General features: G+C 35.6%; 1 protein-coding gene across 6 annotated transcripts; it reads right to left on the reverse strand.

Annotated features, from left to right (window-relative positions):
• Window positions 1-4,414: 4,414 nt before the first annotated feature.
• Window positions 4,415-11,911, reverse strand: LOC131855848 (probable methyltransferase PMT17). Of its 6 annotated transcripts, none has more exons than XM_059207559.1 (8): window positions 10,715-11,908; window positions 10,332-10,449; window positions 10,150-10,235; window positions 9,098-9,799; window positions 6,349-6,429; window positions 5,966-6,083; window positions 4,761-4,961; window positions 4,415-4,594 (listed from the first exon to the last, which is right to left on the reverse strand). In XM_059207559.1, the coding sequence occupies exons 4-7, from the start codon at window positions 9,788-9,790 to the stop codon at window positions 4,912-4,914; spliced, it is 942 nt and encodes a 313-aa protein (XP_059063542.1). In that variant the 5' UTR covers window positions 9,791-9,799; window positions 10,150-10,235; window positions 10,332-10,449; window positions 10,715-11,908; the 3' UTR covers window positions 4,415-4,594; window positions 4,761-4,911. The 6 variants fall into 6 exon arrangements, with proteins under 6 accessions (XP_059063542.1, XP_059063543.1, XP_059063541.1 ...); XM_059207560.1 differs by adding an exon at window positions 5,212-5,286 and having other exon boundaries at window positions 4,415-4,961; window positions 10,715-11,906; XM_059207556.1 differs by lacking the exons at window positions 4,415-4,594; window positions 4,761-4,961; window positions 5,966-6,083 and adding exons at window positions 5,306-5,869; window positions 6,996-7,293; window positions 7,558-7,768 and having other exon boundaries at window positions 6,349-6,633; window positions 10,715-11,899.
• Window positions 11,912-15,460: the final 3,549 nt, after the last annotated feature.

Genomic DNA, 15,460 nt, shown 5'->3' on the forward strand with positions numbered 1-15,460 from the left:
ATACCTTCATTCTATCATGTACACTATCAAAGACCACCACAAATAATCTGTGAGCCCCGGGGAATATTTGGACATTCGCATTCAAATTGGGGCTCCACAACTCTTGAATCTATTTGTCTAACTCTTCTAGGCTTGGCTACGTACCCTTAAACCTCCCTATCATTCTGAGAGAAATGTTTTAGCTTATGCTACTTCATGCCCTATTTCTCCATCCAAACAAACAATTGGACTGTTCTCAGAATGTAGAATACTCATCTCCCCTCTTTCTACTCCAAGAAGACCAAATCCCATTGCCCCATCAGACCCATAAGATCCCTTCCCATTACCACCATTTTGTTCATTCCTCACAAATTTTATACCATTTTTCTCTCAAACAACTGTGTCCATTCCCTTTGGATCTCCACACATGGAAGGCGTACAAGCATCCCACTTTTCAATTTGGGGTTTACTTGATTCACCCTATTTTAGGGGAGACCTAGCTCCACCCTTAGTCATCTTACCCTATTTCAAGCACTAAATGCTATCACAGATAGAAGCATCTCCAACCCCAAATCCATTTGAACTAGTAGACCAACGTGTGGTGAAATCCCTCGCAACCCTTTCAAAAAATGGGATCAACCTAGAAACAAAATTCTTGGCCTGAGATGCCTCTGAGATTCCATGATTCAAAGAAACCTTAGATCCACCCATTTGCCGCAAGTCCAGAGTTTGGGGCTGCTCACTCCCACAGGAAAAACCAGAACCACAGCCGAATTAATTATATCTAAATGAATTACCATTAGAAAACTCATTACCCACATTATCCATTGCCACATCTTGGCTATAGTGTTGCACAGATTGAAAGCCCCTGCCTCTCATAGTGAGATAGACCAGCTCATACCCCTAGCCATACAATCTCGTAGCTGCCTTTTCCCTCATGTTTGGAGCTCCACGCACGATATCCTTCCACTCTAAGAACTGCCTATTCTATTTTATGCCAAAATGTGGAAAATGCGTTGAAACCCTACAACTTCAGAAACATGGCGGCATTGTTGACCATTGCAGTAGATCAGATGTACTATGGCTTATCTCTTGAAATAGTGAGTCTAATTGCAAAACGGAGAACTCTTGGCTGCTACAAGAATGTAGAAAAATTTGAGCAGAGCTTCACTATGTGAGAAAGACAGTGAGAGATCAAATGATCAGAGAGTGAAAATGAGAGAGAGAAGTGAGTTTTGTTGCTTGAAACAAGCAAGAATAGTTGTTTTAGACACGTTTATGTGAAGGGAAGCATGCCAATAAGGTTATGATATGGAATAACCTTTTTGAATCTGAAATATTTTTGAAACATTTGCACGTTGCACTACTTTCTAATCATGTTGATCCTAAATTTGAACCATAGGCTACTAAAACTTTATCTTTACAATCCATGTAAGAATTATAAAATTGTGATAATGAATTTTGTCATAAATGCACTAGACTCAATGTGTAAGTGTCATAAATGCACTAGGTTTAATGTGTAAGTCTCATAAATGCAAAGGGTGTAATTTATGACACTATAGTAAGCACACATATTTTTATAAAGGTTCTCCAAAGTGTTCCATAGCTATGAGAGCCAATACCACTAAAATATTCTTTGGTTGAGAATGGCCATTTTAAGTGCTCAAGATTTAGATAATTATTTGAAACCATTGATGATAAAAAAATATATAAAATATTATAGTATTAATTTGATGATAATATGGTTGAATTATGGGGTTTTGTAGTTTGGTTTACCATGTTAATTATTTACTTTAGAATTATTATCAAATTAATATATGCTATATATTACTTTGGTTATTCGACATTAGTTATTGAAATGTATTTAAGTAACATTGCATCTTATAAATCATCTCAACTATAATATATAATCTTCTAAATCCATTGCTAATACTTAAATAAATTTGGGATTAAAGTAGCATTACAATTGGAATAATAGATAGCATGTCAAATGAAAGGTCTTAGGTCCTGTGACAAATCCTAGAGAGACCTTTGAGACAACAAAAATTACTATCAAATATATTATATAGGATTTTGATGCACATTCATAGGGACTATTGCAAAACAACAAGAAATAGGGCTTTACAAAGAGTAGGATTCATGAAAGATATATAAAGATATACAAATGCTATGAAAATCATATCAACTATTGCTTGTACCAAAATATATATGAAGGCTTTAATTCTCTTGAAATCATGCAAATCCATAGACAATGAAAATTCCAAAGATAATAAAATAATGTCACGAGTAGGAATTTGTGATAAGTGAGCATAACTGAGTATGTAGATAGTTACAATGGATAACATAGTAAGGAAAGTCATCAGTAAAGTCAAGAGTATAGACTTAATGTCCTAGGAGATAACATTGAACAAGCATAAAGATTTGACGAATATAATTTAGCATGTATATAAACCACACAAGATCAAGCATAGAGAAATCATAAAGACTATTGAAGGGACATACATTAGGCTGGTCTAAGACAAAAGAAGAATACCATCATTTGTATTGATACTGAAGGAGTAGAATGCTTAATTCATTGATGGATATGAATTGATTTATAATACAAGAATTTATATATGCAATACAAATAGTTTTAAAACCAATCGACTAACTTCATAACTTTTGTATGCAACTTATTATAATGTAATACACCAATATTCCCCCCTTATTATATTAGTTTGAACAAGAGTGGAACATTGCAAGTGTTGAACACAACCCTTCCAGAGACTTTGATGAAGCACTTTAACCAATCCTCCTTGCTCACCTAGGAAACACCAAATTGATTTCATTAGTGGATCTCCCGATTGTAGAACCTGCAATTATCTACACAAGATGAGAGAATATATAAGTTTTCCCAACCTCCATGCACAATTAGATACATTTACTCTAAAATTACACATCCCTTCCAAGTGTGTCTAATGCCTCCACTAGTGTTACTAATGATACACCTTTCCTTTGAAATTCCACATCTCCTTTAAGTGTGTGTAATGCCTCCTCGTGTGTTGTGGAGATAATCTGTCATCTGTTGTACAAATCACCAACCAAATGTCTACACATGAGAAACCTTTCCTCTGAAATTTTCCCTCCAGGTGTGTAATTTGAAATTGTTCTTTACTCTCTAAAGAACAAATTTTCCATTAGTGTAGGCATCATGAAGTGATTGTTTGAAGGCCTTATCAGGTGTTGCAAAGATAGCCTTGAATATCCAATCATAATTATATGAAGATCCATTCAAAATTTCAAAGGTTCTCTAAATGTAGAATGGATGGCTCCAAAAGCACACATAGTGTTTGACATATGTGTGCTCATGATTAAATAATAGCAATGTTGAATTCAACCAATGATGAACCCATACACTATTCAAACTTATACCTCCAAAAATAAAAACATGCACTTACAATGAAATCCTTATGACTCCTTAAAAGAAAAAACTTACACAATCATTTACGTCTGAAAACCAAAATATCCTCTTCTTTAATAGATGAATTGTATTATATAAAAATATTACCTTTTCATGCTACGCTCAAAGCCAAAGTTTCTTCACAATTACTTTTTATAAAATAATAAGTCGGCTCTCGTGTACACCTCAACCATTCACAGAAACTAACACTTTATTTAATAGATTTGCTAAGCTTCCTCCTCTATCAAACCTTTGCCCTGGCCACTATCACTGATGGTAATGACAGTAGCAACTTGATCTAATAACTGTCACAAAAGTTTTTGTAAAGACTGCCTTCGGTGTTTAAACTCTCACTTCCATGTTGTATTCACATGCGAGGCACACTCCTCATTGCTTGTTCACAAGAGTAAGCATAAAACACATTTTCTAATGCTCCAATTGTACCGTACAACATCCACCTTTCTCATATTCCATGGCGATCTTACTAAACTTTCTAAGGCAACACACAGGCACACATATACTGTAATGCTCTGATACCAAATGAAGGAGCTGAATGCTCATTTCATTTCAATGGATACGAATTGGTTTACAATGAAATCCTTTATATAGGTAATATAAACAGTTTTAAAACTAATTAACTAGCTCGGAACTGTCGTATGCAACTAACAAACTATTGTATCAAACTTATTATAAGTTAATGCACCAAAGATACATTATAACAAGAGAAAATGAAATCTCCAAAGGGTTTTTCAAATGGAACAAGATCCATAGAAACAAGAGCTGCAAGCAGCATAGTTCCTGCCAAGCACAGGCAGTAGGAAATGTGATTGTTTTTTGTGGCAAAGCAATAGCAAGATGAAATCTATTTTATTATTATTGTTTTGATTTAATCAACAACAGATTTCAGATAATTATAAATTCAATTATCAAAGTCATGGGGAGAGAAGAGACATATCACATTGTCAACCGATTTAACATCAGCACAACAATACAGAGTGAAAGAAAGAGATATATATTTACATATGTTTGCCAAATGTCGGCTGCCTATTAACGATGTTGTGCAAAACTAGTACAATGATAATAAATTGTGTGATTTCATTTTTGTGTCAGTGGGCTTGCTTGCTATTGATCCTTTCCCGGATTTGCTGGCTGTTCTCAGCTTTTGCATTCAGGACCCTGCAAAATTAACAATATGAAGATTAGTTAAAATAGAAATCAGTTATTCTACGTCCATGACATGGGAATGTACAAAAAGCTTATCAATCTCAGGTGAACAAGACTTTGGAGTTTCAATATTTATCGTCTTTCTTGGTGATTTAAGTGTTTCCCCACTTTCTAATACATTTTGATCTTTAGGAATATAGCTCTGCTGTGCCTTTTGACTCTTCGGATCTGTGTACATTTCAGCAAGAGGTGATGACAAACTAAAAACTGTTGATCGAATCTCAGAACGTGGCTGTGAGAATCCTTGCTCAGAGAAATTTGATAATAGTTTAGAAGCTAATGGCAATAGAGAATTCTTGTCCAACATAAAAATATGGCTCTGCAAGAAAAGAATCGTGTTTGATTAGTAAAATGCATGCAATTATCTCAGATGCCACTGCAATGCATTTATTTTCACTAGTTTCTCTGTGTGATGATAATATGATCTCGAAAAGATCTAAATTTATATATTTCAAATATGTGGATCTGAATGATTTGGTTCAGCAACATTATGTAATTGAGAAACATAAAATCAAGCATCTGCAGATCAGAGATAATAGATCTGTGAGACTGATGTGTGCAGTCGATACCTTCGCAAATAATTCCTCCAACTGATTGGCAAGGGAAGAACCAGAACTAACAAACTGCTTCTTTGTGGGCCATATCTACAAAGAAAATTTCATACTATCAGAAAAATGACCATACTCTGTGCTAGATATAACAGTTTGCAAGAACTCTATTGTTGAATGGGAGCCTGGATTAAAATAGTAGTTGAACTAAACCCAAAGTGCTATTACCAATTTAGATCCAAAAATAGCAATTTAGATCCAAAATCTTCATGCAATATGCAAGAATATAATATTTTATAAATTAATCTTGACTTACTTGGCTTTACTATTAATTACAGTTTCCAAAAAGAATGCTTTAGTGTGAAAATGACAAACATGTCTTCCTAACTTTCTAGCTTATTGATCTAAGACTGAAGACAACAACATACACTTTATTGAAACTAAAATGGTTCATGCATTGAGCTAAAATAGAACACATTTTTCTTCGCAAGAATTCAAACCAAAACAGAGATCTGTATCATTTGCTCTGAAACAAACTAAACTAGGTGCTAGTATATTAGCAGCAGAAGACACAAGCAGACATAGAAGCAAGCTTGTGATTTGCATGAAGGACATGTGTAACCAGTTGGAGATGAGGATCCTTTCAAAAGTAGAAGCAAGCACGAATTATGCAAAACATCTGAGCACAATCCTTCCATGATTAGCCTTGTCCTATGCTAATAAATTATCTCATTCGTGTAAAATCAACATTAGTGAAGTTCAAGGAAAAACATACGTAAGCAGCCGAGCTGAGTGACAGAGTGACTTGAATGAGTCAGTATCTGCAAGCAAAAGCTACATTTTGGTAGGAAACTGCAACTGGAATCAACCATCCACTCTGCATATGTCCTCACCTATTATCCACCCATATACAATAATACATAACATCTTAAGAATGTCTCCGGGAGAAAGCCAGAAACAAGCCCACACCCCTAAATTATGCATTGTATTACAGAAACGAACAGAGGATACTCAATGGTGACTGCATGTAGTTTAGGTTATATTTATCAAATCTCAAATTTGGGTTTAAATGGCAACAGAGAACGAGTACTGAATATCTCTATATATTATTTTCCACGACAAGAAACCCAAAAAATTGAGATTATGAACTGAGATCACCTCACGAGCACTGTGTTCAGGAAAGCAGATGCAATCTCCACATACAGGAACCTTATGGGTACAGCAATATAGTTGTGTTTCCTGCACGCATTTCAGAAAATCAACTGAAAATTGTTAAAAAGGAATAGGGTGAAGCACAGATTCTTAATCCTTATTTTTTCGCATATTCTTTTAGAGGTTTCGTGAATTTTGGAAAATGAAGCAAAGAATCAGAGGATACAATGATAGATGCATTCTAATTAAAGACACTTTTGCGTTCTCTCCTGTTGAGAACTGTGCAGAGCCCTGCACACCGCAAACAACACCAATAGTTAAACGCCATAAAATTTATCAATAATATTTTGCTTAACTAATAAGCAAGTTCACGCTTATACCTTTCATTCAACACACAAAATTCAAATTGTTAACTAGTGCACTTAACACTGAAAACACATCAATCAACACTATGCAACAAAAAAGATCTTGTAAATTGACATTTCACTCCCAACTTTTCCTAAACAAAAAAGATCTTGTAAATTGACATTGTATCATTAAGAGATTTTCTATCCCAAATTCTTTATAATGTGTCATATCTGAAAACTTTTTGCAATTTTTTGGAGAATCAAAAGCAAATGATTGCTAAAATCAAAATGGACAAAACCACATACCAAGCAATATCAGGGTTGTCATCTTTACAAATATGAGGAGCCTTGTAAACACTTCTGCTTTTTACACATTCAATATGGTTTGTGGGCTTTTGCCATATGGCAAGGTCACCCTTTTGAACAACCTTTTTCCAACACAGACGTTCGGCAACATCTTCAATTGCATCTTACTCTGCTTTCAAGTCCTCTGGAGTTCTTTCCCAACCCCTGTGATGTTTTTGCCAATTAATAGGAGGACCAGATAAAATCCAATAGCCACCAGGTCTCAATACCCTGTCCACTTCCAATAAATAGATACCATCTGGTGGAAAAACCATAGGCCCATCAGAGACAATATGTAACTGCACTTCTTTCAAATATAAAACATGGAAACCAAATTTACACAGCCTTATAGAAATTAATAATTTCTAGAATACCGAAAACCAAATCATGGAGCAAAAATAATCATGATGGAATCAAAGATCCTGCATACTTCTCAGGAATTCATGTGCACAAAGCTAGACAAATAAGCTTTATTCCACAGTAAAGTATTTCTACTTCAACAGTATTTGCTTTAAGAAATTACCATATCCTTTCCATGGAATCAGACAACGAGAACAGTGAGCCATATCAAAGGATCTTGCTGGATATGGCATCCTTTCAGTAGCCATGATCCCAATCATAGCTGGGACCCCACGTTCCAGAGCAAACTGCACTTGTGATTCATGTGTATCCCTTGGCGCAAAGGACATGGTTAAAATGTTTCTTTTTAGCAGATAGGCGCCCCAACTAGCAACCTCCAAACGTTTGAGAAAATGGATAAGCTTCCAATTCTGTTACCTGATATTTGTAATCAAATGAATGTTGGTGGTTAATTCCAACTGTAAGTTCATTGTCCGACTACCGCTGACTGTGGATCACAGCAACTTCAACACATTCAGTTCTTTACCGCAGACTATGGATCACTGAGCTCTGTTTTGTTCAGATCCACTGTTTTCTGCCTGAATTAAGGCTGCTGATTTCAGTCTTCTCAGTTTCTACGGTGATCTTTTGCATCTGATTGTATATTGTAATTCAAACAGTATTGCAACAGTTAATATCAATAACACTGTTTTTATGCTCTGTATTTTTTTTTCTCCAAACTCTGTTTTTCTTTTTTCTTCTAGCAGATCTATCCTACACTGTGCAGCTACAGCTGCATTTATTTCACAATGAACAGGCAGTTTCAATTTCACTTGTTTACGCAAATTAAGATATATGCACAACCCTTCATAGGACAGAATGTAAAGGATATGTGTCTAGGAAGATACACAATCCGATCCATGAGAAATTTTAATTTGTTTCAAACAAAAGTTAAACAAGAACAGCTACAGTCACATATATAATTGCTTACGCAACAAATCTCTGTCGGAGGGGAAGTAAAGACAACTTATTTTTCCTATCAAGTCTATCTAGATATAGACCTTCTCATGAATTAAAAAGGATCTCACAAAAGGTTCTTAAGGCAAGAACATCTTGTACCAGAACTATTTAATCCTCTCTGAGATTAGCCGAAAGAGCTAACAATCTACAGATTTCGGCACCAAAATGTTAAGTTAGTAATAACCATAAAATTAGGGCACAAGTGTCTCGAGTACCTCCCTAAAAGATGCAGTGTCGCGGAAATCAGAAAATCTGCATGCCCTCTGAGATGGTAATAATCGATTGAAAGATCTGTTTTCTATCCCCAGAGATATTGCCATATTTCAAAATCTTGCAATATAGGGACCTACGATGGTACTTACAAACAACCCCTCAAAAGATAAAAGGCTACTGCTATTTGGATTTCAACAAGCATGTAAATCAGGAAATACTAGTCATTGGTCTCTTACAGATCATTAGACCAGTAGAAAAAATCAAATCAGTTCCAAGAATCAATTAGTCCTTTCATTGCTATATACCATTTTACATTCTTTAAGCTACACCCATACCGTCCAAGAATCAGATAATCAAAACTTCCCAACCAGTTATGTTCGAAGTATACATTATAAAGCCTTCCGAGCTATTGGCGGCACAGAAATGACAATCCATATAATGATAAACAATGAATAGAAAAATAAATAGACGAGACAAGATAGAACACTCACTCCACAACCAGTGTCAATGGCAGTCCTGATAGATCCATCTGTCAAAGGAATCAAATTATTGATGTCATCAATGTAAGCATCTGCACCGCGAGGAAACATGGTTCCACCACCTGGAAACCGGAACTTGTCACCCTCAACCTGGATCCAGTTCTGCACGGCCTTCTCTATCGTAAGTTCTCTGTATGGCACATTGGCAAACCAAGCATAATCTCTACTTCTGGGACATGAAAAGGGGTTTTTATACCCTGGAGGAGCAGGAATGAGGCATTTAAGGACATCATTCTTTGCTGGGCAATGGCGTTCTCTGTACATCAGCTTCTCTCTACTATACTTACGAGATCTCACTGGATCTTGGCAAGGCGTGTACTCACTATACTTCATGCTGCAAGGCTTAAATGTCATTTTGCCTTCTGTAAGACTCTCATTACTCCCCACTGTATGGTGAGCATCGAAATCTAGTTTAACAGACGAAGATGATGGTGATGGTGATGATGAGCCTTTCGGGGCAGCAGAATTGCAGACACCCAAGTTAGTCTTGGCCATGTCTGTTGACGGAATCCTGGCGTTCTTCCAGGAACCCAAGAAGTAAAACAGAACACAGAGCCCAAAGACTCCTAAGTACCAAGGTATTCTTCGATTCTTGGAATCAGCCAGCAAGTGAAGCTTGGGAGATCCATTGTACTCCTTCCCCATACTGCCTTACTGCAAAAATCAAAACACCCAAATGAATACCTTCGGCAAACTCGTTGAAATCTGCAGATTTAAACTGTTATCTCATTCTATGCTTAGCAAATTCATTCCTATATTGTATGCTTTAGTGTGAAAATGACAAACATGTCTTCCTAAATTTCTAGCTTATTGATCTAAGACTGAAGACAACAACATATACTTCATTGAAACTAAAATGGTTCATGCATTGAGCTAAAATAGAACACATTTTTCTTCGCAAGAATTCAAACCAAAACAGAGCTCTGTATCATTTGCTCTGAAACAAACTAAACTGGGTGCTAGTATATTAGCAGCAGAAGACACAAGCAGACATAGAAGCTTACTTGTGATTTGCATGAAGGACATGTGTAACCAGTTGGAGATGAGGATCCTTTCAAAAGTAGAAGCAAGCACGAATTATGCAAAACATCTGAGCACAATCCTTCCATGATTAGCCTTGTCCTATGCTAATAAATAATCTCATTCGTGTAAAATCAACGTTAGTGAAGTTCAAGGAAAAACATACGTAAGCAGCCGAGCTGAGTGACAGAGCGACTTGAATGAGTCAGTATCTACAAGCAAAAGCTACATTTTGGTAGGAAACTGCAACTGGAATCAACCATCCACTCTGCATATGTCCTCACCTATTATCCACCCATATACAATAATACATAACATCTTAAGAATGTCTCCGGGAGAAAGCCAGAAACAAGCCCACACCCCTAAATTATGCATTGTATTACAGAAACGAACAGAGGATACTCAATGGTGACTACATGTAATTTAAGTTATATTTATCAAATCTCAAATTTGGGTTTAAATGGTAACAGAGAACGAGTACTGAATATCTCTATATATTATTTTCCACGACAAGAAACCCAAAAAATTGAGATTATGAACTGAGATCACCTCACAAGCACTGTGTTCAGGAAAGCAGATGCAATCTCCACATACAGGAACCTTATGCGTACAGCAATATAGTTGTGTTTCCAGCACACATTCAGCAAATCAACTGAAAATCGTTAAAAAGGAATAGGGTGAAGCACAGATTCTTAATCCTTATTTTTTCGCATATTCTTTTAGAGGCTTCGTGAATTTTGGAAAATGAAGCAAAGAATCAGAGGATACAATGATAGATGCATTCTAATGCATCTATCTAAAGACACTTTTGGGGGATGGACTTGCAGACTTTCAGTCTATAGTGAGTAAAACAAAATAATGGAGTGAAGACTTTCGGATTAAGCATTGTTTTGGCTGTCTAATGGATGGCAATGATGAAAATATCAGAACACACGGACCAATTGCCATAACAATTTAGCAGGAGAGGAAGATGAGCAATTCCCAAAACAAGATAAGATGGCAATAAACTAATCCTCCACATAAACCATAAAAATTCTCCAACGCTTAGCAAATCACTGCAATTCTCTAGGTAATGACAATAGAAATTGCAGATCACAGGGCTGCTGATTGTTCACAAACAAGGGCAAAATTTAAGGCTCCCAAAGAATATAATAAACGCAGCCTATGGAATTTAAAAATGCCAAAACTGAAACCCTAATCGCCATGTATCCATGCTCCGCTGGCAGCCTAAAAAAATGGAAAGCACAATCATATCATCATTTCTATATGCAAAACTGAAATAAAGTTTAGCAGAGACGAAAATTTTAGCAATGCGACTACGAATCCATAGCAGAAACCATCATATCAGGCCTGTGAGCTAACACGTCATTTCCGAATGAAAACCCTTATCGACAGCTAGGTGATTCGAATCCATACTCTGGAATTTGTCTTGTGATTTTGCCAAATGTTACTTTCACTCCGCAAGCACTTTTTGTCATCCATGTTTTTCTATGCGCTCTGTCAAAGTTCCATTTTGGCGGCCCCGCACCTACTTCTGGAGTCGTGCGTTCTCTCCTGTTGAGAACTGTGCGAAGGCCTGCACACCGCAAACAACACCAATAGTTAAACGCCATAAAATTTATCAATAATATTTTGCTTAACTAATAAGCAAGTTCACGGGTGCTGAACATTACCAAATGTAAAAATATTTGAGAACAATGATTTTTGATTGGTTCATGAGCATAGCATTAATCACTAGTTAGTGAAAGAGGCCTCAGCTATAGTCCCTGCAGGCAGGAACTAATAAGATGCATCATAAGGAATGTCAAATAGTACATGAATATATTCTAGCACGGTAACAATGAAGGAAGAAGCATCCCATGAATGATGCAATATGGGAGGAGCATAATAGGAGATAAGGTTGATAAAAACTAGCCAATCTAGATTCTCTCACGCCATGATCAAAATTTTCAAGGAGAGATGTCAAGAAGATGTTGTCCTAGTGCCTAAAGGTTTGACTTGGCATTAAAAGTGTAGTTGAAAATATTTGAGGGGATGCCTCCTAGATACATAGATTTTGTCTTCTTATTTGTTAGATATGATTTTTAAACCAAAATTATTTTAGGAGATCTACTAATGATATGTGTCTTTGATTTGAAGAGAGTAATATTGTAATAGACTTTGTATCAGTTATATAATAATATTTTTTATAAATAAAATACTGGTTTTTGTGTTGTCTATTGTTGAATAAAGTAAAAAATAGTCTTGCAAAACAATAGTTTTCTTTGCAATTTTATTTCATTTCGTAATCTATATATCAGCTTGAAATGTTATGCATGAATTAATCAATATTTTAAATCAATTTCATTTTTCATTTCAAAATCTCTCCAATTTTCTCATGGACAAAACAAAAAATAAAATAGCATTAGTGTGAGTCTTAAGGAATATTGGTAGATAGGAAACTAATCCTTTGTTTTGAGATTGATCTTGACTTTCAAGTCCTACAACTTGAGAGATCATCCCATGTTCACAAAATAACTAAATTAAGTGTTTGGCAAGGTGCATATTCACAGTGATAACATGAATCGTATCTTGACCTCCAAGTCATTGAATCTTCTTCCTATAAGACTTTTCTAAAATAGAAAGTGTGGGTCATTCAACTGCATGACAAATACATATTAAATAAACAAAAATAATAACTGTCAATAATTATAAAGAAAACTGCTATCAATTGTTTAATCAATGTTAGATTAAAAAAATTTACTTCGTGTGCTAACACATTCAACATATACAACACTTATTTACATGCATCCAATAAATTATCCATTTACATATCATGTAGTACACCAACATTTATACCCACTTCCATACATTTTATCTCTACCTTGAAATTAAATAGTCAATCTCAAATGGTTCAAGATTGACTCCAAATTTTAAACTTACAAAATCAAATTCTTAGTTTTCTACTTTTTTAATGGTAGAAATTTGAAAATTATCAATGATATGTACTTGTGTGTTGGTACTATGTTTAATAGTATTTAGAAATATTCAATGTGAAATTAATTCTTATAAGATAATAATGACAAATAGTGTATATTTTAATTTTGAAGGGTAAAGAACATATCTATATGTAAGTGTTAGAAGGTAAATTAATTATCCAAATATAATGTGAAAAGGTCTTTGGCACACACCACCTACAAGGCTCCACAGATCATCACTAGCTGACCAAGAGAAAGACTTTCGTTGTGCACGTGATTTATGTCATGCTTTCTCAACTGTCCATAATAATTCCTTCAGGTAACTCCTTGCTACAATATAAGAAACATTTATGATATATTCTCCTATAAATTGAATAGATTGGGTTGTATTCAGCAAAGCCCAATTTTGGGTTTCTCCTCTGCAACCATGTTCTTTTTCATGGTATCAGAGCCTAGGGTTCAGGAGTGGTGTCTCATCGAGTTTGCAGCCAGTTGTGCATTGTTGTGCTTCTCTATTTCTTTGATGATTCTATAGTATTTGTTGTGTGATCTATGCGCTATAAGGTTCCTACGTTGTGTGCCATTTTGCAAGTGAATCACTCGTCTCTATGATTTTCTCTGGAGCTTTTGACTGCCACAGATGTTTGGACTACTTTGTTTTTGTCAATTGTTGGTTTTCTAGATTTCAGATTTGAGCAATCGAGAAGGGCAGAGCAACTGGAATATGAGTTTCTCAAAAGAAAGTGTTTAACAAGTTGTGTCGGTGCAGAAGTTAGAGGTGAAGAATGCTAGCTAAGTTATAGTATTTGGTAGAGTTGAGATCCATGCTTGGAGTTTGTGTTCAGTACTAGGAGTTTGATGATTGCTGGTAAAGCCAACAAAGATGGATCGCTAGAGAGAGGGTTTAAGGAAAAAGAGTGTGTGAACAGAGAGAAAGAGATAGTCATTGTTGGAGGGTACGCTAAAGATTGTTTGCAGTAGTCAAAAGGACAGACATGGTATTAATGATGGTGTTGGTGTGTTTTGCGGCTCGATTTGCTGAGGGTCTGATGTTGAACAATTGCTATTTCAAGGAAATGGATCATCTTGTCATTGTCAAGGATCTCAGTTTAATAAGAGATCATTAAAGTGTTTTGATCAAAGGTGGAAAGTGTTTTTGTGAAAAATGAAAAAAGTTCGTGTGTCTAAATGTGAAGGCAATGTTGCTATTAAAAATGTCATGTCAAAGAAGATTGTTGGAAGTTTGAAGATATCCCTTAAGTGATTGTCTTTTAATCCTGTCAAATTGCTGATATTATTTGGTTGGTTGTTGAAAAAAGGTCAGTCCAAAGTAATGTGTTTAAAGTAATAGTTCGATATTGTTTGGGAGGTTAATAAGTGTGTTGATGTAAATGGGCACAAATAGTTTTTTTGGGCAAATGTATTGAGTGCGAGTCACCTTTGTTAAAAGGTAAATCTGAGGTATGTATTGTAATTGATTTGTTGTAGGGGGTGCATGATCGATGGTACCCGACACCCCAAAGTTTGTGGTATATAATAAATTGATGAACCATGTATCTAAAAAGAATTTCTATAGAACTAGCGAGCACAACAACTGGTTACCCATGTGTCTCGGTAGATAGATTTCTTTTCATATGGACTTAATAATCATTGTAGGTGCAAGCCTTCAATGATGATCAGATAGTGTGTGCATTATAAATTTATTTCCCTGTTATGATGGTTCGTGGTCATTTGAGACCTTTGAGTGATAGGTTTGTGGTAAGCCGAAACCACTTGAGTGAAGAGTTTATGGTAAGCTAGAAACTATTTTAGTGAAGAGTTTGTGGTTAGCTAGAAACCACTTGTTAAGTTTGTTGGGTTTGTGGTTAGCTGAAACCACTTGAGTAAAAGTTTGTGCTAAGCTTGAATCCACTTGAGAATTGTATCGGTTGGGGGTAAGCCTTAAAATCCCAAAGTGATTATGATGAGCATAAGCAATTAAGTGATTGTGAATGGGCACCTAAGAAGGATTTAGGATGAGACCCATCCATTTTAGTTTATGGGGGGATATAAAAAATAACTAGATAATTTATTTATGGGGGGGTGTTAGAAGGTAAATTAATTATCCAAATATAATGTGAAAAGGTCTATTGGCATAGACCACCTACAAGGCTCCTCACGTTATCACCAAATAACCCACTGAAGACTTCCATTGTGAACGTGATTCATGCCATGCTTTCTCAATTGTCCATAATAATTCCTTCAGCTAACTCCTTGCTATAGTATAAGAAACATTTATGGTGTATTCTCCTATAAATTGAATAGACTGGACTTGTATTCAACAGAGCCCAATTTTGGG

The sequence above is a fragment of the Cryptomeria japonica genome, chromosome 6, assembly GCF_030272615.1.
Source record: "Cryptomeria japonica chromosome 6, Sugi_1.0, whole genome shotgun sequence".
Classification (NCBI taxonomy): domain Eukaryota; kingdom Viridiplantae; phylum Streptophyta; class Pinopsida; order Cupressales; family Cupressaceae; genus Cryptomeria; species Cryptomeria japonica.

Bases quoted from the DNA above. Each gene is read 5' to 3' on its own strand.
- LOC131855848 (XM_059207556.1), bottom strand. From the start codon at position 9,790: ATGGGGAAGGAGTACAATGGATCTCCCAAGCTTCACTTGCTGGCTGAT. The intron at 7,769-9,097 runs GTGAGTGTTCTA...AAACGTTTGGAG, and splicing joins CCATTGACACTGGTTGTGGA to GTTGCTAGTTGGGGCGCCTA. The intron at 7,294-7,557 runs GTAATTTCTTAA...TTTTTCCACCAG, and splicing joins GATTCCATGGAAAGGATATG to ATGGTATCTATTTATTGGAA.